The 24,643-nt window shown below is 38.9% G+C and overlaps 1 protein-coding gene across 3 annotated transcripts in view; it reads left to right on the top strand.

Annotated features, from left to right (window-relative positions):
* The first annotated feature begins 2,110 nt into the window (after positions 1-2,110).
* LOC126272690 (angiogenic factor with G patch and FHA domains 1) overlaps positions 2,111-24,643 on the top strand; it is a 257,783-nt gene continuing 235,250 nt past the window's right edge. The window contains exons 1-5 of one of the 3 annotated variants that reach the window (XM_049975714.1): positions 2,111-2,574; positions 8,172-8,399; positions 14,834-14,992; positions 15,249-15,420; positions 15,540-15,700. In XM_049975714.1, coding sequence (XP_049831671.1) covers positions 2,320-2,574; positions 8,172-8,399; positions 14,834-14,992; positions 15,249-15,420; positions 15,540-15,700 — 975 coding nt within the window. In that variant the 5' untranslated portion in view covers positions 2,111-2,319. Of the gene's footprint in view, positions 2,575-8,171; positions 8,400-14,833; positions 14,993-15,135; positions 15,212-15,248; positions 15,421-15,539; positions 15,701-24,643 lie in introns of all 3 variants that reach the window. The other 2 variants (XM_049975717.1, XM_049975715.1) reach the window with 2 other exon arrangements.

Genomic DNA, 24,643 nt, shown 5'->3' with positions numbered 1-24,643 from the left:
TGTGCAGAACAGTCATTATTCATGATTGAGCCAATAAAAACACTGTTATATGTGCACAGGATTTTAATGGCGGTCAAGAGTAGTTTTAAATCTCTATTTAACTATGATATTTACACTCAGTGACTAGAGTAAAGAATTATCATCATTATCCTAAAATTAACAATATCTACACAGTATTGACTGTTCTGCAGTTAATATGAACTTCAGCAAGGTCACAACCTCAGTTGCAATAATTTTTAATCCATTTTGTCACTTCAAACGATGTTGTGTTACTCTATTACAAACAAGTGGTTACAAAGTTTTTCTGAATGCGAAAAGGTTGTTCCTGTCGCATTGTTTAAGAACAATTTGCCACTTTAGAAAGTATTTATTTACTTAGTTGAACACTAAGCCTCTTATTCTGGCATGACACTGACTTTTCATGTAAATAAACACGTGATTCTAAATCTATGCTGTCTGATGAAACAGAGTAGAATGAGAGTAGACTTTCAGATTTTGTAACTTAAGCGTAAGTTGGCATGACAGCGTGCATGTTGGATGTTTCCACATGGAAGCAAATTTAAGCGAATGGTGTAAGAGATTCATGCATTTGGAGACATGGCTGTACTCTTGTCGGCGCCCTTGGTGTGTGGCCAACAGTGCTTCACTCTCTCCCTTCTCTCATTAACATCAGGCAACACGGACCTTCAGACCTTAAACACACACACACACACACACACACACACACAGACACACAGACACACACACACACGCACATGTAATATTACAAGTACTGTAATGGAGCTTGTTGCAAATAAATAAACAAAAAACTAATAATGGCATTTCCAAGATCTACAACTACTCCAAATTAGCTTTCATTATCCAAAATTGTTTCAGGCATGGGTCTTCATTTACGACTGCTACATCCATTACTTTCTTTGACGCCACTGTGTTATTTGTGCATAAATTCCACTTCTAAATCAAACATTTCCTACCATCCTCCACATGTACAAGACCTTAATCTGTCCCATCCTCTGTTATGCCAGTTCCACCTGGATATCCGCCCCCCCTCCCCCCCAAATTCAATAAGTCCCTCCAGACCCTCGAGCGCCATGCACTCCGCCTTGTTTTCCGTATGTTCCTCCCATCCCCTATGTGAATCCTCTATGACCTTTCACCCATCTTCTCCTTTTCCTAGAAAATATCTGTGTCCTCTACACCTCCCACTGACTTGATTCCCTGCATCTCCTGGTTACTCCTCTCCTCTCCAACCCCTGCTCTCTGCTGCGCCTTCACCATTGCGTGCCCCCTACCCCCCACCTCTACACCCTTCATCTCCTTTCCCAAGGTGGCTTCCATCGAGTCCCCCTACCAGATGATGCCCTCTCTCCCTCCATTTATCCCTTCTCTCAACTCTGATCCTCACCTCCCCCTCCCTCCCTCTGTCCTTTTCACAGACTCCCTCTTCTGCCCCTTCCATCTCGTTTTTTTCCTGCTTACCCTCTCTCTGACTCCCTTCTCTCCCTCAAGTCCTGTTGCTTTCCCCTGCACTGCCGTCTCCACTCCTTCTCGCGTCTGCCCTGCACCCCTTTTTTTATGTCCTCTCCCCCCATCGGCTCCCCCCTTTTTTCTTTTCCTGTCCTCCTCCCTATTCCTCCCTCATCGGTACAGGTCCTCCACCCGATACCATCTGCCACCGTGTCTCCTCTATAGTGCTGTTTTAAGTGAATGTTCAGTGTCGTGCGTCCCCTGTCAGTGTTGCGACCAGCAACTGTTGTGAACAGAAACTAGGTTGTAGCCGTGTTTTTTAATTGTGCCTATCTAATTATTATGAGTTTTAGCCAGCATCATCGACCTTTGCTTTTATATTTTCTTCGCATCTTTTTCGCCTTGTTTCAGTTTTTAACAGTCACCGTTTTGTCGCCTGGTTTTATTGTTATATTTCCTACTCTTGTTCTTTAACTTCTCTGTAGGCTGCAGAGCGGCGTATTGTGCTGCTGCCAGTCCCCTCCCCCTCCCCCCCCCCCCTCTGGTGGGAAAAATAAATCCAACATTTGTACTTTCTCTTCCTTTTATTGAATTCTTAGGTCAGGTCTAACACCATAACCTGAGTGACAATACCAACGTCCTTATGAGTTAACTCATCTGACACCGTATTGAAAACTGTGTCACGACGATTTTGACAGGAACAGTAGCATATGGCGCCACTGCCGTATCAGCTGTCATGACACTTTTGTGGTGCCGTTTGGAATTTTGTTATCGTTGATCATGATACTCTTTGCAATTTGTTGGTTGTTTACAAGTAGTGAAGTACGTAGTACATGAGATAATGTTTGCAAGATGACAGAAGGAAAGTTAGCTTGTACGACAGATGAAGTGGAGCCAGCTAACAACACTTTTTCAGAGCCCAACATAGCTCCTGATTATAATGATACACTATTGGAAGTTTTCCCACTTAATGAGAACGAAATAGATCAATTCCAGGAGGAGCTGCAAACTCTGCCTGAAGTATTGTCTTATATAAATTACTTGCAGATGTGTGTTCAGAAGCAGAATTTGCAGTTACATATTTTGACCCATAGAATTAAAGAATATGTAAGTGTTACAAGAAGCGAAATTAAATTTAGTTGTAGCAGAACATGCGCTCTTTGACCACCATGAAATTTATTTGATACGAGATTGTGTAAAATTTAACGTAGTGCAGACTAATTTCACTTATTTCGGGGGTCTATATTATGTTAGGACGTTGTTGCAGAGTATTCGATAAAATTTACGTCCCCCTTCGCACACGCTCCATTCATTGATTATATCTACCCGCTTCCTTTGATAACTTTATGGATAAATATTTGTAAAGAACTATTAGGAGCTTATGTTAGTTACCTTATGTTTTTGCTTCTTCTGTTGTCGAAGATACAGTTACAGAATAAATGGCACATGGAGTATACAAGACGAATGTTACTAAAACAGCTATGCACACTTGGAGGGATATATTGCTTTAAGAGCAAGTAACTGCATTCTGCGGTTATCCAAGGAACGAATGGTTTGTGAGAGGAGACTGGGATACAAATTAAAATTTTCATTATAATTTAAGTAGCCTACTTACAGAATTTAATCTAGTGGTGTATAAATTTCCCTTTCAGTTTCAATTTAGGGCCTTAGAGTATTCTCTGGAATAACTTTTTATAGAACTGTGAGGCAGCCATTCAATTTGTTACCGTATATCAAGCTGTTATTTTTTGCTAGAACACCAGTTCGTATATTGTGAGATGGCTTCAGATACTTTTGCAATGTCAACATTTTGTGTATGTTAGTTGGCTTGTAGGTCTGTGTCCTCAAAACCTATTTGAGTGACCAAGTTTAACATTCTCTTTCTGTCAAACTGGTAGTTACGAGCTTATGAAAGTTTCTCACTTGTTTTGACAATAAAAAACACATTACACTGTCACTATAGACCACATCTCATAGATATCTTTCTTTTTCTTTCATTATGATCTGCCAAAATAAATATAGGCCTATGCTCTTTTAGTGCAATGATGTGTGCACTTAGGCTATATATTCTTTATACAGAATCATTCAAATGATCTGAGTAAAATGTGACTAACAAGCAGTTTTACTCTCTCTGAGTAGACATGCCAGATCATGAACACCATTTTTGACTCACTATGTTAATTGCCATTCGATAAATATGTGTCAGATTTCTTTCACTACAATCAGTGTTGCATGTAGGTATCAGTTTTTTTCTTTACAGTGAAGAAAGCTATTTCAGTTTTTTGTTTCCCAAATAGCTAACAAGTAGTATTGCTCTATTTCTCTCACCACATATTTGAGTTGTCTGTTGCTGTGTCACCACTATCAAGAGAGTAGGCACATGGGTAAGGTACTAAACTTGTATTTGAGTGGAAGAGAATTCATATTTGTGGTCTGGTCATCCGGCAGTAAGTTTTCCGTAATATCCATAAGTTGCTTAAAGAAACTGCTGGGTTGCTTCCTTTAAAAGTGTACAGTCATTCTCTTGCCCCATCTTTGTATGATTCAAGCTTATGCTCCATGTCTGATGACTTCCTTGGCAACAGTATGTAACCTCTAATATTTCTTCGATTTCCCATCGATCTCCCAATGAGGAGATGCAATTTTTTCCTATCTGGGTTGTTTAATTTCAACCATTATGCGGTTTGTTGTGCAAGTTTCTCACAAAAAATAACCTGATGGGGAAAAGGGGGAGGGGGCAGCTACAAGATAAGCAGTTATTCACGTATTTCTAATTGTTCACCAGAAAACCAGTGTCCATATAATTCTTAGTCAGCTGCGTACTTCTCTGTGAACTATTGACGACATTCTACAAGACACTTCAGTTAATCATCATGCAATGAATTTGTATACTTTGACTAAACCACTTTTTCACACAAGTGCCTCTACAGAGCAGTGTTTATTGGGGGTTTTTTATCTGGCTTTTTTACTTGTTTTTAAATTATAAGTTTTAGTCTTAACTGGATAATCACACATGATTAGTTTACCATAACACTAATAAATTTATGGAATTTTTCTCATTCCCAATTTGCAATGTTTATGAAATACGTTGCACGTGGTACATGTCAGTGGAATACAAAGAGTGCAGCTTGGAAATACAGTCGCTCACTATATATAGAAAGGATTGAGAAGCAGTGATATGTGTAACCAATGTGTTAAATAGTGTAGCTTAGCTTCTACATTTGGCTTTAATCCCAGAACATATACAGACAGATCTGCCCCCCTCCCTCCCCATGCCGCTCACACCATGGCACTCTCCTTCTTCCGATTACTCTTGCTCTTTCGTTTTAGTTTCTTTGGCTCTGCCTGAGGAAAGAATTTCAAAACCTCCTAAAGCCTGGATCTCAACTTCCTAAATTCCATAAAAAAATATGATTACATTCAAGTGTCATAAAGGTTAATTGTGTCTCAGAGCTTCACCCTACCTCAACCAGTCTATTAATGTTTTAACATGTTGACTGCCTCAAGGCTACCAGCAGACAAAGCAGAGGTTCATGCCTGATGCTTTGTGCCTTCCAGTGACCACACTCCATTCTGTGTAGGACAGTATATATTTCAATGGTGCGTAAAACTGCAAAAAGCGAAGTTCAAACTTTGAGCAAGATAGTGAACCCAATTTGGTGTACACCTGTGTCAACTCAGTCAAGAGTCACAGATTAATACACAGCACTGCACTTCATTCTCCTCTAAACATAGTGGAGCGTGTGGCCACCGCCAGCCACACAGTGTGAAGCATGAACATCTGCTGTCTGCCACTGGCTTCATGATAGTCAACATGTTACATGCAATCGTACAGTTCTGATAGTGCATTGATGATTAATTTTGCACTGTATTTCTGTTGATCGATGTGTGTGAAATGATTTTCATTGGCACTGCTCTTATTGCCTACATTGTTCACATGAAATGCTTTCTTTGGAGGAAATGTGGTAAGATAGGTTAAACACAACTGAATGATGCTGAATTGTACAAATTAAATATTAATTTTTTGTATGTGGAGAGGCTGAGAGACGGGAGTGCTTACTCTCACTATCATAATAAGTCACATGATGTGGTTTCCTGTTGAACATTTGTGTACAATATATTTTTGGGAGCACTTTTAGATGTTGGGTGCAGATATATCTAGCTCCACCCAACAAATAAACTACTGCACGAATAGTAGCAGTCTTACTAGATCCACCTATCTTATGGAACACAACTACTATTTATTTGTTTCCTTATCCATCCTGTCCCCAATAACCTTGTTGTCAAGCTATATGAAAACCCACTATTCCTTCATTCCTGCCTTGCAATCCTGCAACAGTAATTGGCAGCATAACACCATGTCATTTGCAATTGTTAGACCCTCTTCCGTATTGGGATTCCCTTTTTTTATAAGTATCAGGTGAGTTCTACATTTTGGGTTTCACAGACAAAATCTTTTAAAAAGGACAAATTCATTTTACACCTTGGCTGTATTTGTTGATGAAGGATCAATGGATTGTGGCAATAAGCCATTTTAAAGTGAACAGAAAAGTGTGTATCAAGCACTGTGTTGACAGCATGAAAGTATTCTATCACTGTGGTGCCTGACATATTTTTCTGTCCACCTGAAAACGACTTTGTGGCCATAATCGGACATTTGTATTTAAATGAATGCATGTTAATAAATAAACGTAGTCGAGGTGGAAATAAACGTGTTGCCCATCAGTCGATGTTGAGTGTTGTTAGGTCCCTGCCAGGGGCATATGACATTTTGTCTTTTGGTATCATATTGCGTACAGTAATGGTACTTATTGCTACAAATTATTCATCACTTTCAAAAATATGGCTTTCATTAATAGATGCTACATTGTTTCTGTATAAATTATTGTTTGGTGACTAATAAGTTATATCAACCAAAACAATCAATTTTGGAAAATATGATGTAATGGGATAGATCAGAAATCTACTCATCAGTAGGCAGCTGGAGAACACACAGATAAGAGGTATTAAAGTTCCAAGCTCCCAGAGTCTGTGGCTCCTTCTTCGGGCAGAAGAGTTAAAGCGGAAGGAAGAGGAGTGAAGGTAAAGGACTAGTGGAGTTTAGGAAAAGGGGTAGAGTTCTGAAAATTCACCCAGAACCCCGGGACGAGAAGGAAACACTAGCTGGTCAAATCTTCTGACTGCTATCCAGTTAGAACAAGGGACTGTGTCACTTGACAAAACATTAAGGATAATGAATCACTGAAGGCAAATATTTAGGGACCAAATGTCTGTATGATTAAATATGAACCCTATGGATCAACTGAACCTACCGATACCAGACGTCTTCTTCTTCTTCTTCTTCTTCATCCTGCAACATAATAATGGTATGTTGCGTCATGTCATATGTGCGTAAACAGAAAGAGAACAGAATACTGCCAATATTTCTTTTCTGTTTATTTTAGTTAATAGAATCTAGGCTGTGAGGACAGACTGATCTGTAGTGTAGCCCAAAGTCCAGGTTATGTTGAAAGGTGAGACCTTGGTTCTGGACTGGCTGGCCAACAGAAGGGAATACAGAATCTTATAGGTGTGCTGTCATACTATTCTGTTGGAGGAAGCGAGATCTAGATTAGGTTCAGGGACGATAGTTTACTTTTGATTTGGTGAAATGGAATTGCGGGCTTCAGTTAATCTAATCCTGATTGTTGATGTGTTGGCCATTTATAGTTTTAGATGAAGCTCATTTATGTAAACATTTGGTCCATATGTAATGTACATTTCTATGATACATTTGGTATTATTGTGTTCATTTAGGAAATGTCAGTTATGTGAATACTGACCAAGAAAGGGGGGAGAGAAGTAGCGTGATGTAACTAAATCACTCACATCCTGACTTAAAGTTGACTACTATTATGTAATGATATTGCCAACAACAATAAAGTAAAAACATTAAAGAGAGTTACTTCATTTAATTCCTCTTTGAAATCATAGAATTTCATTTCTCTAGCTGTCTTTATTAATTTCAGAGTGGCACAGTACAGTTAGAAGTTTGTTAACTTCTGCTTCCGGGCCTTATAATCCTGTTTTCCTTTGCTGTGACTTTTTACACTCTTGGCCACATGGTGGTACTTGTTTATATCCATTTGGCACTATCATTTTCTAAAAATGAATATGATAATCTGCAAAACATAACAAACTTCATTTCCATCCAGTGTGTTTTCTCTTTGCTTGTGATGTGATCAAAAGGATGAAAAGTGTTGTGGCACTGTTATGAGAGCACGTGACTTCTCTAATCTAGATTTTTGTGAACGCTTGATTGATATAGCCATCAGTGATACCTATAAAGGAAGGTTTATAAATCTAACAAGTTTAGTGGAACTAAGAAAGACAAGTATTTTATGTTATGTCCAAAACACTGTCATTGTAGGACAGAACCGATAATAAAGGATGGTAAAGAGGTGTGGTGTGATGTTTTCAAATGAACTATCCTGGGCTCCACCTTAAATGATTTGGGGTAAGCATGGAAAACCTAAATCTAGATATTTAGGCCCGGTCTTTGTACCCTGCTCCTTCTGAATGTGATTTTGTTGTTGTAACCAGTGCACAACCCTTCTCAGATTCAATTTAAGCAAATCAGAGAATTTGTGGCCACACAAGATTATAATTGCATGAAAAGTTTGAGATTAATGACTAATGTCTAAACAAATACTTATTTATTATAGGAATCACAGCTGACAAAAAGATGTGAAACTCTTGAAAAAGCTACGCAGACTGAGACTGATGAAGTTGTGGACACTCCTTGGATAACAGGAAACTCACAGAGTGAGACTCTGTCTTTAGCAGAACAAGTCAAAGAAGCTGCTGAAAGTGCTCTACAGAGTACAAACTTTGTATATGAAGAGACATCAGGAATGTATTATGACTACACTACTGGATATTATTATGATGCTGTAAGTAGTCTTAGGCTACATAGTGCAAGGAACTTATTCTGTATGTAGGGAGTATTTTCTTATTTTATAAAACATCTTGGCCGAACATGAAATGCCAAAATTTCTAAAAAACTGAGCTGCTCCCTGCAAATGTATGTAAACGTAAATCCAGGTCTCCACCATTTCTTTAATTCAGAAGTAAATTGAACATGACAGTTATGGCATTTCTTTTTACTTGTAAAGTATCCAGTGTCCTTCCAGCTGTTTGTGGAGGTGTACTTCAGGCAATTATTATGGATTCTTTTTTAATTTTATACATTTTCCATAGGTCCTTCTATGCATGTGAGACACTAGGAAATGGAATGCATTAAATGGTTGATTTTGGGCCCCCACTGAAGGAGTTTTGGCCCTCACTGATCAGCACCTCCAACAAATTGCCCATAATGTAGTGTCCCACATCTAAGGTACCAACCACATCTTTCACCAACTCTCCACCATCCACACTTTTTTACCTCCCGGATCTCTACTCGTCACTGTTGACACTATATTCCTATATACCGACGTACCTCATGCCCGTGAACTTACCGTTATTGTACACAACTTTTCCCAACATCCTTCAGACTCCAAACCCACTTCCTCATTCCTCATACACATTATTAACTTTATTCTAACTCACAACTACTTCTCCTTCAAAGGGAAGATATACGAACAAATCCACAGCACACCCACGGACTCCTGCATGGCACCCTTCTATACCAACTTGTTAATGGGCCATCTAAAGGAGACCTTCCAAAATGCCAAAGCTCTGGTCTCGTTCAGTTTCATAGATGATACCTGCATGATCTGGACTCAAGTCCAAGACACACTGTCCTTATTCCATCATGACCACAACATGTTCTCATCCATCTGCTTCACCTGGTCCTCCTAAATCCAGTGTGCCACCTCCCTGGATGTTTATCTCTTCTTCTCCTCTGATGGCTCCGTCCACATTAAGCCCACCAACCTCTAACAGTATCCGCATTTCAACAGCTGTCCTCTCTTCAACATTAAAATGTCCGTCCCATGCAGCCTGGCCACCTGAGGTCAATGTACCTGTGGTGAAAAGAACTCTCTTTCCTAGTATGCTGTGTGTCTCACCAAGACCTTCACGGACAGCCCTAGTCTGCAAACAAATCTCCTGTGCCTTTTCCTCTCACACCCCCAATCCTCCCACCACTTCCAAGACACATCCAGGAAGGAGTGCCCTCTCTGTCACCCATACCATTCCTGACTGGAACAACTGAACCACATCCTTCACTAGGGTGTTAATTACCTGTCATTATGCCCTGAAATGAACATCCTACCCAATATGCTTCCCACCCCTCCTAAACTGATTTTCCACTGTCCACCCAACCTCCACAACATCCTAGTCCATCCCTATGCCGCTCCCAACCCAGTGCCATACCACAAGGATCTTATCCCTGTGGAAGACCCAGGTGCAAGACATGGCCAAACCACCCACCCAGCACTTTCTACTCCAATCCTGTCACAGCCTTATACTACCCCATCAGAGGCTGGGCCACCTGTGAAAACAGCCATGTCATATACCAGCTCTGCTGCAGTCATTACATAACTTTTTATATTGATGTGACTACTGACCAGTTGTCCACTAGGATTAATGGCCACTGCCAGACTCAAGCCTAGAGCAAAGTATACCACATGGTAGCACAACATGCAGCTGAACATAACATGCTTCACAACCTGAGCCATATGGATTCTCCCCTCCATCACCAGCTTTTCTGAAATGTGCTGATGGTAGCTAGCCTTATAACACATTCTCTGCTCCTGAAATTATCCCAAGCTCAACCTATAGTAACATAGTGTCCCCACGCCTTTCACCCAACAGGTTCCACCCACTCTGTCCTATCACCTCGTCCCTATTCTTTTCTCCCAATCTTTTTGTGTGCTTCCCTCTGCCAGCACACCCAGTCCTTTTTCCCCACTCCTCTCCTTTTTTACTCCATCCTCCCTGTCTCCCCCCCCCCCCCCCCTCCTCCCCAATCTCCATTCTCCACAGCCTCCTGACATTGTGCCTGTTAGCAGTCTAGTCCTTGCACATTCTGCCAGACAGCACTCGTCACTCCCCTCACCTGTACACTGCTCTCCCTTCTCCTTCGCCGCCCCCTCCAGATTGCGGTTTTTCTTTTTCTGGTGAGCTGTGACAGGAAGATAATGTGTGTCTTTTAATTGTGCCTGTCTGCAACTTAACTTAAATAGCAATCTTTGCCTTTCAAAGTTGATATATAAATGTAGGTTATGTAGAACTATAAATGCAGATTACATGGAACATAATTCAGTTAATTTACAAAAACAAATGGGCAGAAAATAAAAACATAAAACTAGAACAAAACATAAGCAAAGTGAAAAAAGATATAATGCAAGGATTAGCACATGGACAATTCCTGACAAAGAAACAATCTCGCTGTAGCCATGGGAATGTATGGCTGTGTTATGAATGCATGTACTTCTACTAGAAGAAGACCAAGAGCTCAAAAGCTAAGATGAATACTGTTTTCTGTTACATGTTGCTATGCCCCATATATTTGTCCGCTATATGTGAATGGTTGCCTTTCCCATGTTTTACATGATGTTTCATCCATGAATTTCAGTTATTGTTAAACACACAGTAAAAATATATGCATAGTTAGTCTACACTTCTCTGTTGAAAATTCATGTAGTGAATAAAAAGTTTTATCAAGTAAATACCCCTTCAGTTTATTTTTAAATAATATACTGTTAGTATGTAGGCCTTTGAAGTTGCTTATCAGTGAATTAAATATTTTAATACTGAAGTCTTGTAAACCCAAGTTAGATAATTTTGTAGGCCAGAATGAAGGTCAGCCTGCCTTCTCGTATTGTGATTTTGAAACATTTCATTGGCTTCATAGTGTACTGGATTGTCTACCATGAAGCTCATAATTGAGTAAATATATTATGAAGTTTTAGTAAGTTCTTGGGGGTGGGTGGAACTCTGCACATAATTTGGACAACCTTTTCCTGCAGAAAAGAAAATTTTCTTTGATGTGGGTGAATTGCCCCAGAAAATAATTCTGTAGAACACAATAGAGTGGAAGTGTGCAAACTAAGTGGATTTTGTGACACTGGTGTCTCCAAAAGTATTGAGTACAAACTTTTTGTGGTCTGGAGGACATGATGTACCTAGCTAATACTGCTGTCTATGTGGATCTCTAAGAAAGGGTGCAATGTATCCTATGTATTTGCTGACTGTCATGTGTAATAGATATCTCCTGTGAGACTTTATAATCAGAGCTGCATTGGATATAATTAGTTTTGCTCAGGTTTACTGACAGTGAGTTTACTTTGAACCATGTCAAGTGTTCTGAAAGTAATTTGTTAGCACCAGCCCTTAGATTGATGGATTTCCTGTTGTTTATCACAATGCTAGTATCATCAACAAACATAGTGAACATGCAAGATTTGCGTGATAAGGGCAGGTAATTCATACATGTGAGAAACAGCAGTGGGACAAGGACAGGTTTCTTGGTGACTCCATGGAGTACAGTACCCCAGTTGGACTCTACATTCTCACTTGTTTTGCTGCTCTCATCCAAAACTACTTTCTGCTTCCTGTCTTAGAGGCGGAATTTCAGCCAGTCTCCCACTGCCCATCTGATACTATAGTGGCATGCTTTGTTGAAAGCTATTTTGTGATTTACACAGTCAAAATGCTTGAAAAGATCACAAATTATCCCAACTGACTTAATTTTTTTTTATCTAGCGAACACAGTACATTGTTCATGAAGGAATATATTAGCTTCAGTTGAGGACATGCCTTCTTCATCTATATCTACACTCCACAAGCCACCTTATGGTGTCTTGAAGGATATTTTGAGTACCAGTGTTACTTCCCCTTCGTGAATGGTTTTCAGAGAGAATGATTGCTGGTAGCCTCCCTGTGGGTTTGAATCTCTCTAATTTTATCTTCATTGTTTTTATGCTAGATGTACATAAGAGGAAGCAATGTATTGGCTGACTCTTCTAGGAACATATCGTCTCGGAACTTTAACAGTAGACCAAATCATAATGCAGAACACCTCTCCTGCTGCATCTGCCACTGAAGTTGGCCTAGGATTCTGTGATGCTTTCTTGCATGCTGAATGAAGCTGTAACAAAACATGCTATTCTTCTTTGGAACTTCTCTGTTTCCTGTATCAGTACTATCTTGTGCCGAGCCCAGAATGACGAGCAATGTTCAAGTATTGTTCAAATGAATGTTTTGTGGGCTACTTCCTCCGTTGGTGGACTACATTTCCAGAGATTTCTTCCAATGAATCTGTCTGGCATTTGCCTTACCTGCGATTTATTTTACGTGGCTGTTCCATTTCAAATCATTCTGTACAAGCACTCCTTGATATTTCACGGAAATAACTGCTTCCAGTGATCTGCAGTTGTGTAATCATACAATAAATGGTTTCTCTGTTTATGTTTTTACAATACATTACACTTGTTTATGTTGAGGTTCAGTTGCCACTGCTTGCGCCAGGTGTTGATCCTCTGCAAGTCTTTCTCTCTTAAGGACAAACAGTGTGAACTGGTTTCTGCATGATAATTTTTTTGGAACCTACGTTGATTCCTACAGAGGCGATTTTCGGTCTCGAGAAAAGTCATTGTATGTGAGCATAAAATATGTTCCAGAATTCTACAACAGACTGGCGTCAGAGATAGTATTGTGTGTCTACTAAACAACCTTTTATGAAAAGAGGAACCAAACTGTGTGTCATTGATGATGCTGAAGTTTTTCGAGGTGCCTCATAATTTTGAATGCAGTACTTCCTTGAGGCCTTTTGTTAATGTGCCAAGAGAGAAATAATAGTTCATGGCTTGTGTTGTATCTCCGTTTTGCAGAGTGGTTTCGCTATAGTAAGCTTCATTCTGTCTTGGAAGACACCCTGATACTTAGAAACATTAAATATGTTGGCCAAAACTTTGCATAATTGCTTTGAGCATACTTGTGAAGTTTACTAAAAATATTCTCTACACCTGATGATGCTCTACCTTTTAAAGAGGCCGTGATTGTTTTTATTTCATTTGTAATTATGGGAAACAGATTTATTTCACTTATGGGATTGGGAAAATGACGTTTCAGTATTTCCATGGTTGTTTCTAAGGTGCCATAGCAGCACTTAAAAAACTGTCATTAGATGTTTTGCAATTCTCTTCTTTGTGGCTTAAGTGCACTTACTGTGTCAGTGGCTCTACTGCATTACACTGCTATTGGCAATTTGTTTCTGTTGGTTGTAGCCAATCGAGTGATAGTATGCAGTACCAATGAGACTCACTGAATGTATTGACTTGATTCGGTGGTAGATACAAACTGATTACTTTTGATGTCGACATGGGTAGTGTGAGATTGACAATTATTAATCTGCTATTATGGATTATAAAATTGGATACTGTTTTTTATCCATTTCTTGTACTATATTTTTACTGGTATATGACAGGATTTCTTGGGATATTGTTTTGTTTTAGCTTGTTTATGAGTTGGTGAGGTCAACAAATGCAACTGGATGACAACTGGTTGTGGTAACAGACGGATCTTAGTGAAGCCTGAGATCTAGGTTAGGTTTAAATGTTACAGTTTCTGTTGTTTAGTTCATGGTATAGGTTAGATTGAAATGCTATAGTTTGGCTCTGAGTTGGTGAAGCCAACAAATGGGGTTGGAGGAAAACTGGCTGATTTGTAGTGTAGCCCAGTTACATTTCGAAAACTTCGTATGGTAATTTAGAAATATCCCAATTTCCGAGGTTGTGGCTATGCAGAACCCTAAGAGTGGCATTTAAATTTTATGAAATGTTTTCTTACATGACAATATTGTGCACAATATATTCCATTACATTACCACATAATTTCTTACATACATCATCATGATGACGTTTGTCAAGCACTGTTTTCTTGCTGATTCTGCCATCTTGTCCAATCATCTAAATAATCATTCATCATGTTCACTTCTAATCATTTGCCTTGCAAGCAATTACCAATTACAGCAGTTAATGCAAAAGCTGCTGACACCGTAAGTGCACTTTTACCCATCATGCTTATATGTTATCATCAGTGTTTAAAATAATGCCTCTAGGTTTACTGATACAGTTGGTACCTGTCTCACACCTTATTATGTCCCATATTGTTATGACTTTCTTATAGGAGTGGTTGATATTGGAACTAAAATATAAACATTTCAACTGCTAGATAACATCCCTTAATATTTTACAGTATTTCGTATAATGACATATTTGGGTAGTGTTTCTTCAGTTTGTTCTTGTAATATAAAATTCTTGTAATTTTTTACAAGATATACTTATCCCCTTTTTGATTCATAGCTCTTTGTGGTTTCTTTGTGTTGGTTCTTGAAAAAATTTCTTGTGAAGAAAATGATGTGTGACATTGGTACTTTCAGGAAAGAGGATTATATTATGATGGAAATAATGGCATTTATTACTCCTACGACAGTGGAAGTGGTGAATATTTGTTCCATTCCCAGATTGAGCAAAATCAAAACGTACCCTATAAAGCAGAGGAAAAGAAACGGAAGAAACTCAACAAGAAGATAAGTAAAGTATGTTAACCAGTGCATTGCATAATAACTATTTCTTTTTAGATTAATGCCTGAATTGAAAATTCATTTTTTGTGCTTTTTAGTCTTTTGTGTGAAATATTGATTTTCAAATTCATACATTTATTGAACACTTATCTTTTCAGCAGGATGAAGAAATAGACAAAATAGCTGAAGGAATTATTCAGTTATCTTTAAAGGAACAATTAGCAAATGCTATAGGTAAAACATTTATTAATTTTTAAAAATTCTATCGTAGGAAAACAAAAAGTCTAAGACAGAAGAAATTACAAATGATGACTGTGATAATGAAGGAAAGCAGGATAGGGATGACAGCCAGGAAGAGGGTGAATGCTCTGACAGCAGTCCAGATGACAGTAGTAGTGATAGCAGCAACAGTGACGAATTAAAAGAAAATCTTTTAGACAGTGGTAATGAAATAGATTCTTGTCTTGTAAAAAACTCTTGTTATTGAAATTAGATTACTGCCACTTACATGTTTGTTTTCATGTACAATATCATTACTGATGAGCGTGGTTATTTGTTTCAGACTGTTCAAAAGCTTATCCACCATGCATGCGGATTGTAGTGAAAGAAACAAATGTGGATAAATTGAAGATTGGTACCTTATTTATTGTGACATATACTGGAGGAACACTGGGTCGTGAAGGTGACCATTCTGTGCTTATTCCTGACATCAATGTAAGCAAAGTAAGTGCTTGGATATAAGTATATGGATTATAAACAGTCTTCAACTGCAAAAATAAATGTGGTTATCAGGCAGAATTTTCCTAATGTGGAAAACAAGAAAAGGAATTACAAGAGCCATTGTTAAGCCATTATCATCTGTGTTCTAAATTTTTGGGAGTCCATTTGCAAAAAAGAAAAAGATGTATTGTAGGTACCTCATTGCCAATGGCTTATCAGAAGCTACACATTTTGATATTGAAATTTTAGTTGGTGTTGAGGAATAAAATTAAATTGTGAGACAGAATTACTGGCCAGCACCTATATTAAGCAGGCAAAATTGCAGTACTGATGATAGAGACAGACACTATCTGATAAAAATTATCTTGGCACCTATTTGTGGACATTAATATGAGGTGTGTCCACCCTTTACCTTTGTGATGACTGACAAGGACACTTTCAATGAGTTGTCTGAATGGAAGCCCATTTTTCCTGAAGAGGCAAAACCAGAGAAGGTAGTGATGTTCGAAGCTGAGATGTGGAACAAAAATTGAAGTTCTAACTCGTCTCAAAGGTGCTACATTGGGTTCAGGTTGGGGCTCTGCACAGTCTATTGCAGAAATATTATTGTACAGGAACCATTGCCTCACAGGTGCTTTGTCATGCTGATACAGTCAGTCATCGTCTCCCCTGTTCCTCTACTGTACACAGTGCATAATGCTGTAAAATGTGTTCATATCCTTCCACATTTGCATTTTCTGAAGTGCAATAAGGGATCATACCCTATCCACAAAAACACACACCCATACCCTACCACCATCTCCTCTGTACTTCATTGTTGGCATTACTCATGAGGGCAGGTAACATCCTACAGGCATTCCCCAAACCATTCCATGGGATTGCCACAGCGTATAGTGTGATTCATCACTCCAGTCATCCACTGTTCAGTGCCATCACATTTTACATTACCTCAAGCTTTGCTTAGCATTGATATAGAAATGTGTGCTTTGTGAGAATCTGTGTGCCATCATACCCCAGTCTTTTTAACTCACTAAAAGCAGTCATTTTTCTAGCTGGATTGCTGGAAGCATTGTGGAGTCCATGAGTGATTCTTTCCACTGGTTTTGTGCAAATTTATTTTAATTTGATTTCTATTTTTCTATCAGCCACCCTCTGCAATGCTCAGCAGTCCCTATCCATCAATACATGAGGTCTGCCTGATCTTGATTTATTGTGGTTGTACCTTCACATTTCTTTCTTGCAATCCAATCATCAACACTTGTCTTGCGTAGCTTTAGAAGGGTTGAAGTGTCCCTGATGGATTTGGTTCTCAGGTGACATCCAGTGAATAATCCATGTTCAAAGTCAGTGAGCTCTTCTGACTGATCCATTCTGCTCTCACTGCTTCTCTACAACTCAAGACTCCTCACCTTCTTTTATGCTGGCGGGCCCATTGCTCATGACATCTAGTGGTCATTTTCGAATAACATAGTGATGTCGAGATACTTCTGATCAGATAGTGTATGAAAGTATGAGGTCTGTTCAAAAATTCTGGAGCACTCATAATTTCGTGCCAGTGGTGTGTTGGAGCAAAATGCGATTGGCGTCCCAGCACACACACCTGTGTTTAATGTGTAACTGCTGGAGGTTTCATAGTTGTATGTCTGTTAGTTATTGTTCAGTGCTGTATTGAGTAGAATGTTGTGTCGCACAGTTAGCGAATCTCGAGATGGCAGAGTTAGAGGAGCAGCACGTCTGCATTAAATTTTGTGTGAAACTCAGGAAAACCTTTGAGAGACACACCAAATGATATAGAAAGCCTACGATGATAAACACTTAAGCCAGTGGTTCTCAAAATTTTTGAGCTTTGGACGCATTTAAGAGGTCACAAATAATTGTGCGTGCATTTAAAAGGCCGCAAATAATTGTGGGCACACTATATACATATTTCTGAGAAATATTTTACAACAGTCAATACAGGAAATAAATACTGTGATAAAAGCACAACTAAATCATTTTATTTTGAATTTTATGTCCAGACTACAGAAAATACAACTTCCATTGATAAAAAACATACATTATCACAATATTAACAAAAAATTTTTGTATAAAAAATCTGAGACATTCATGAAGCACTATTGCCACCCAAATGCAACGGCCGAGCGCTGTGTTGCGTCCTACCTTACCAAGATGAAGGACAAGAGGAACTATTAAGTGAAACATATTGAAATGAAGTAATGCAGTAAAACTAATGATTAATTCAAATTATAGAGAAAAGTAATAATGCAATAAAAATGAAACATACCTTACATCCACTCTTTCTAGTGTTTTTGGGAAACATGAGCCTTATGTGTCCTCATGATTTCTTCAATGTTTGGAGATATATTTGTAAGACAAACTCTCATTTCCTTGTCAATACATTGAAGAGTTCCTCTCTTTCTACATTTAATTGTGAGTGCAGAAAATTCTAATCCATATACATATGATGTCGAAAATTGAAGTAAAGTGTCAAAGCCCTTTTAGATATTGACACATATTCTTTTTTTTATAGAAATCCAAAAGGCTTCAAGAGACAATTCCTTACACTTAATTATCAGTCCACGATCAGTAGATAAAGTTGCCAGGTCTTCTTCTTCTGTTAATGTTAAGCCAAAATCACTTGAAGTGTCCATGAATGGGTTTCTAATCCAGTCGTACTGTTTAGTGTTTGGGATGGAAAATGTGAACTCAGTGTCTCTTCTAAGTTTATTAAATGATCTATTGTTATTGGAAGTATTTCATTTAAGCATGTACTCTTTACCAACTGGAATATTTCCAAGTTACCTTGAACAGCTTTTCTTTTCCATATTTTTATTTTTCCATATGTTTTCTGTGAAACACTTTAATTTTGTCGGTGGATGTGAGGATATTTTCTTCTTTCCCTTGCCTGCTAGTGTTCAAAATATTGAACTGCTGAAATATATCAGGAAAGTACTGCTATCTGGCAATCCAGAATTCACTCCGAAGAAGGTTGCAAAAATGTTAATGTTTCATTTCTTTGAAACACACGAGAAGTTCTTGTTGTAGCTCATGCACATGGGTAAGTATTTTCCCTCCAGACAACAACCTGACTTCTGTGTGTCAAAGCAACCGTCTATTTTCTGACTCCATATCGATACAATGTTCTTCGAATAAATGTGTTTTGACAGATCTTGTTTTAATAAAATTTACCATCTGAACAACTCTCTCAATTTTTCTCCCAATGTTTTTGCTATTAAGGCCTCTCTATGAAGAAAGCAGTGAGTTACAATAACACCATCTGTACAAATGCCAACACATGACTTCCTTGTTAACTGCCACTTATTAAGATAATCATCCTTACCTTTAGTAGACACACTTAATTCTTTGCAGAAAAGAAACTGATTTACTATATGATCTTGATTAATGAAATGGACAAATGCTAAGAGTTGCTATTGGTGGGTGATGTCTGTTGATTCATCAACTTGCAATGCAAAGTTTGAGTGCTTGAGTTTATTACTGCATACATTTTTTCGATATCTGTAGACATTTCCATAATACCTCAGTGAACTGCATCATTTGACAAAGGAATCTTGGTTATTTTCATAGTTGCTTCATTTTCTAGCATTGTCATGACCATTTTTTTGCAAGCAGACAAAATAAGTGACTCACCTATAGTATGAACTTTCATACTCTTTGCTATTAGTTCAGAGGCTTGGTAGGAAGAAATCAGAAACAGACATTACACTTTTTTTTAAAAAAAAAGTGTTTCCCTTGTTTGCTGTTCAGACACACTCTTGAAATAGCTTACAGGTTTATCTTGCAAATGTGAATGCATTGTTTTAAAATGTTTGCTCAGCTTACTAGGAAGCAGAGACTCATTTGCCATTTTAACCCCCCCCCCCCCCCCCCCATGAACCACGGACCTTGCCATTGGTGGGGAGGCTTGCGTGCCTCAGCGATACAGATAGCCGTACCGTAGGTGCAACCACAATGGAGGGGTATCTGTTGAGAGGCCAGACAAACGTGTGGTTCCTGAAGAGGGGCAGCAGCCTTTTCAGTAGTTGCAAGGGCAACAGTCTGGATGATTGACTGACCTGGCCTTGTAACAATAACCAAAACGGCCATTTTAACCCCCCCCCCCCCCCCCCCATGAACCACGGACCTTGCCGTTGGTGGGGAGGCTTGCGTGCCTCAGCGATACAGATAGCCGTACCGTAGGTGCAACCACAATGGAGGGGTATCTGTTGAGAGGCCAGACAAACGTGTGGTTCCTGAAGAGGGGCAGCAGCCTTTTCAGTAGTTGCAAGGGCAACAGTCTGGATGATTGACTGACCTGGCCTTGTAACAATAACCAAAACGGCCTTGCTGTGCTGGTACTGCGAATGGCTGAAAGCAAGGGGAAACTACATCTATAATATTTTCCGAGGGCTTGCAGCTTTACTGTATGATTAAATGATGATGGCGTCCTCTTGGGTCAAATATTCTGGAGGTAAAATAGTCCCCCATTCGGATCTCCGGGCAGGGACTACTCAAGAGGACGTTGTTATCAGGAGAAAGAAAACTGGCATTCTACAGATCTGAGCGTGGAATGTCAGATCACATAATCGGGCAGGTAGGTTAGAAATTTTAAAAAGGGAAATGGATAGGTTAAAATTAGATATAGTGGGAATTAGTGAAGTTCGGTGGCAGGAGGAACAAGACTTCTAGTCAGGTGACTACAGGGTTATAAACACAAAATCAAATAGGGGTAATGCAGGAGTAGGTTTAATAATGAATAGGAAAATAGGAATGCGGGTAAGCTACTACAAACAGCATAGTGAACGCATTATTGTGGCCAAAATAGATATGAAGCCCACACCTACTACAGTAGTACAAGTTTATATGCCAACTAGCTCTGCAGATGACAAAGAAATTGAAGAAATGTATGATGAAATAAAAGAAATTATTCAGATAGTGAAGGGTGACAAAAATTTAATAGTCATGGGTGACTGGAATTTGGTAGTAGGAAAAGGGAGAGAAGGAAACATAGTAGGTGAATATGGATTGGGGGAGAGAAATGAAAGAGGACGTCACCTGGTAGAATTTTGCAAGAGCATAATTTAATCATAGCTAACACTTGGTTTAAGAATCATGAAAGAAGGTTGTATACATGGAAGAACCCTACAGATACTAAAAGGTATCAGATAGATTATATAATGGTAAAACAGAGATTTAGGAACCAAGTTTTAAATTGTAAGACATTTCCAGGGCAGATGTGGACTCTGACCACAATCTATTGGTTATGACCTGTAGATTAAAACTGAAGAAACTGCAAAAAGGTGGGAATTTAAGGAGATGGGACCCGGATAAACTGAAAGAACAAGAGGTTGTGCATAGTTTCAGGGAGAGCATAAGGGAACAATTGACGGTAATGGGGGAAAGAAATACAGTAGAAGAATAATGGGTAGCTTTGAGGGATGAAGTAGTGAAGGCAGCAGAGGATCAAGTAGGTAAAAAGACGAGTGCTAGTAGAAATCCTTGGGTAACAGAAGAAATATTAAATTTAATTGATGAAAGGAGAAAATATAAAAATGCAGTAAATGAAGCAGGCAAAAAGGAATACAAACATCTCAAACATGAGACCGACAGGAAGTGCAAAATGGCTAAGCAGGGATGGCTAGAGGACAAATGTAAGGATGTAGAGGCTTATCTCACTAGAGGTAAGATAGATACTGCCTACAGGAAAATTAAAGAGACCTTTGGAGATAAGAGAACCACATGTATGAACATCAAGAGCTCAGATGGAAACCCAGTTCTAAGCAAAGAAGGGAAACCAGAAAGGTGGAAGGAGTGTATAGAGGGTCTATACAAGGGCAGTGTACTTGAGGACAATATTATGGAAATGGAAGAGGATGTGGATGAGGATGAGATAGTAGATGCGATACTGCGTGAAGAGTTTGACAGAGCATTATTGGAAGACCTGAGTCGAAACAAGGCCCCGGGAGTAGACAACATTCCATTGGAACTACTGACAGCCTTGGAAGAGCCAGTCCTGACAAAACTCTACCATCTGGTGAACAAGATGTATGAAACAGGCGAAGTACCCTCAGACTTCAAGAAGAACATATTAATTCCAATCCCAAAGAAAGCAGGTGTCGACAGATGTGAAAATTACCGAACAATCAGTTTAATAAGCCAAATACTAACATGAATTCTTTACAGGCGAATGGAAAAACTAGTAGAAGCCGACCTTGTGGAAGACCAGTTTGGATTCCTTAGAAATACTGGAACACGTGAGGCAATACTGACCTTACGACTTATCTTAGGAGAAAGATTAAGGAATGGCAAACATACGTTTCTAGCATTTGTAGACTTAGAGAAAGCTTTTGACAATGTTGACTGGAATACTCTCTTTCAAATTCTAAAGGTGCAGGGGTAAAATACAGGGAGCGAAAAGCTATTTACAATTTGTACAGAAACCAGAGGGACATGATAGGGAAGCAGTTGTTGGGAAGGGAGTAAGACAGGGTTGTAGCCTCTCCCCGATGTTATTCAATCTGTATATTGAGCAAGCAGTAAAGGAAACAAAAGAAAAATTCGGAGTAGGTATTAAAATCCATGGAGAAGAAATAAAAGCTTTGAGGTTCGCCGATGACATTGTAATTCTGTCAGAGACAGCAAAGGACTTGGAAGAGCAGTTGAATGGAATGGATAGCATCTTGAAAGGAGGGTATAAGATGAACATCAACAAAAGCAAAACGAGGATAATGGAATGCAGTCAAATTAAGTCGGGTGATGCTGAGGGAGTTAGATTAAGAAATGAGACACTTAAAGTAGTGAAGGAGTTTTGGTATTTGGGGAGCAAAATAACTGATGATGGCCGAAGTAGAGAGGATATAAAATGTAGACTGGCAATGGCAAGGAAAGCGTTTCTGAAGAAGAGAAATTTGTTAACATCGAGTATAGATGTAAGTGTCAGGAAGTCATTACTGAAAGTATTTGTATGGAGTGTAGCCATGTATGGAAGTGAAATATGGACAAGAAGAGAATAGAAGCTTTTGAAATGTGGTGCTACAGAAGAATGCTGAAAATTAGATGGGTAGATCACATAACTAATGAGGAGGTATTGAATAGGATTGGAGAGAAGAGAAGTTTGTGGCACAACTTGATGAGAAGAAGGGATCGGTTGGTAGGACATGTTCTGAGGCATCAAGGGATCACCAATTTAGTATTGGAGGGCAGCATGGAGGGTAAAAATCGTAGAGGGAGACCAAGAGATGACTACACTAAGCAGATTCAGAAGGATGTAGTTTGCAGTAGGTACTGGGAGATGAAGAGGCTTGCACAGGATAGAGTGGCATGGAGAGCTGCACAGTCTCAGGACTGAAGACCACAACAACAACAACAACAACAACAACAACAACCCACACACCAAGCATAGTGGGGAAGGATAATTTTCACTCTCAATACAAGTGAAACCATAGCTTAAGTAGCTTTCATTGTACTTATGGTTAGGCCTCTGTTTTGCTTTTTTTACTTGCACTTAGTATTTGTTCACTTCCAGAATTGGATTCTTCGACAGCATGCTTGTTTCTCAGAAATCTGTCCATTTTATTCAATTGCAGTTTGTATATAAGATTCACTTCTAGCGCTTTGAAAAATAAGCAGTATGCTGTACACAAAACATGAGCCCCATGTACGCCAGCAACACCTCAATGACATATCACCTGAAAACTCTGCAATAATGTCAAGTGCACAACATTGGAAACACGTTTTCTGTCTGGACCTGGATTTTTTGTCTCCATGGGTTTAACAGTGCTGCCAATGGTAATTTTCAAGTTCCATTAACCTTGCTGGAGGCTTCTGTCATGAGTCTGCTGGATCACTAAACTGCAGTGGAAATTATGCTCAGAAATAGGAAGGCTTCACGGACAGCAATGATCAAGTTCACACGTGCTACTCATCTGTAACAAAGAACATGAAATGAAATTCTTGTAGTCGTGGACAGCTCAAGGTCAAACAATAACAACGTCTCAAAGATAATGTCCTCTCCCAGTTTCTCTTTTCAATAATATTTTATTGATAACAGAAAAGTAAGCATCTCCAATAAAATATTATTAAAAAGTGAGTGGTTGCGGATGTTATTTATAATTTTTTGATAAACTGTCACAGTAACTAAATAGGTCATAAAGGCTAATAATAATAATAATATGCAATTCATTTCCTACATGCTGTTGCAGCCCCACTTGGAGTTAGGTGAAATAGGTTTGCAATTATTGAGAACGACATGAAACCTTCCGAATTCTATGGACAAGTTCTGATCACATGCATAGCGCACAAGGCTCAATTTCAGCACGGCTACCATCATAAAAGAAAAATGTCCATAGGTAAATCAACTGTGAAACAAAAGTGTGGCACAATCGGATAATACCTGTAAGAGTTTCTGTTGAAAAAATCCGTCAGTTGTCAACTATTTTGTCACCATTTTCTCCTGATTCTGAACGATTGGATCTGACCAGAAATCCATTAATGCTTGGCACCACTGTGGATTAACTCAATATTTATTTACAAACTTTAAGAGCGACACAAGTGTCGTACCATTTGGTTACGGAAAGAAGGCATGGAACAAGGCATGCAAAAATAATTTGCATGGCCCCTACTGGGCAAAGGGTGGTGAGAGGGGAAATGATTAAGAAAATTTCATGACCAGTGCTAGTCATCCATGGATGCCTATGTGCCTGGTACTGAGCAGCATCTAAGATAGTTATATTTTACAAACAAAAGTAAAAAGGGTGCCCTAATAGTGCATTATTTCTATCAAAAATTGTGAAATTGAGGTAAGACTGTTGCAATGCAGTTCTGTTGCAGAGAGCTGAAGAAAATGGGATTTGAGGCATTTATTAATTATGAATGACCATGAAGCATTATGTTGCAAGGAACTTGCAGTCCATGGTTGCAGTCTTGGACTGCAAGTTTTTTACAACATAT

This window comes from Schistocerca gregaria, chromosome 5, assembly GCF_023897955.1.
Source record: "Schistocerca gregaria isolate iqSchGreg1 chromosome 5, iqSchGreg1.2, whole genome shotgun sequence".
NCBI classification, from domain to species: Eukaryota; Metazoa; Arthropoda; class Insecta; order Orthoptera; family Acrididae; genus Schistocerca; species Schistocerca gregaria.
This window is presented reverse-complemented; position numbering and strand designations above follow the sequence as displayed.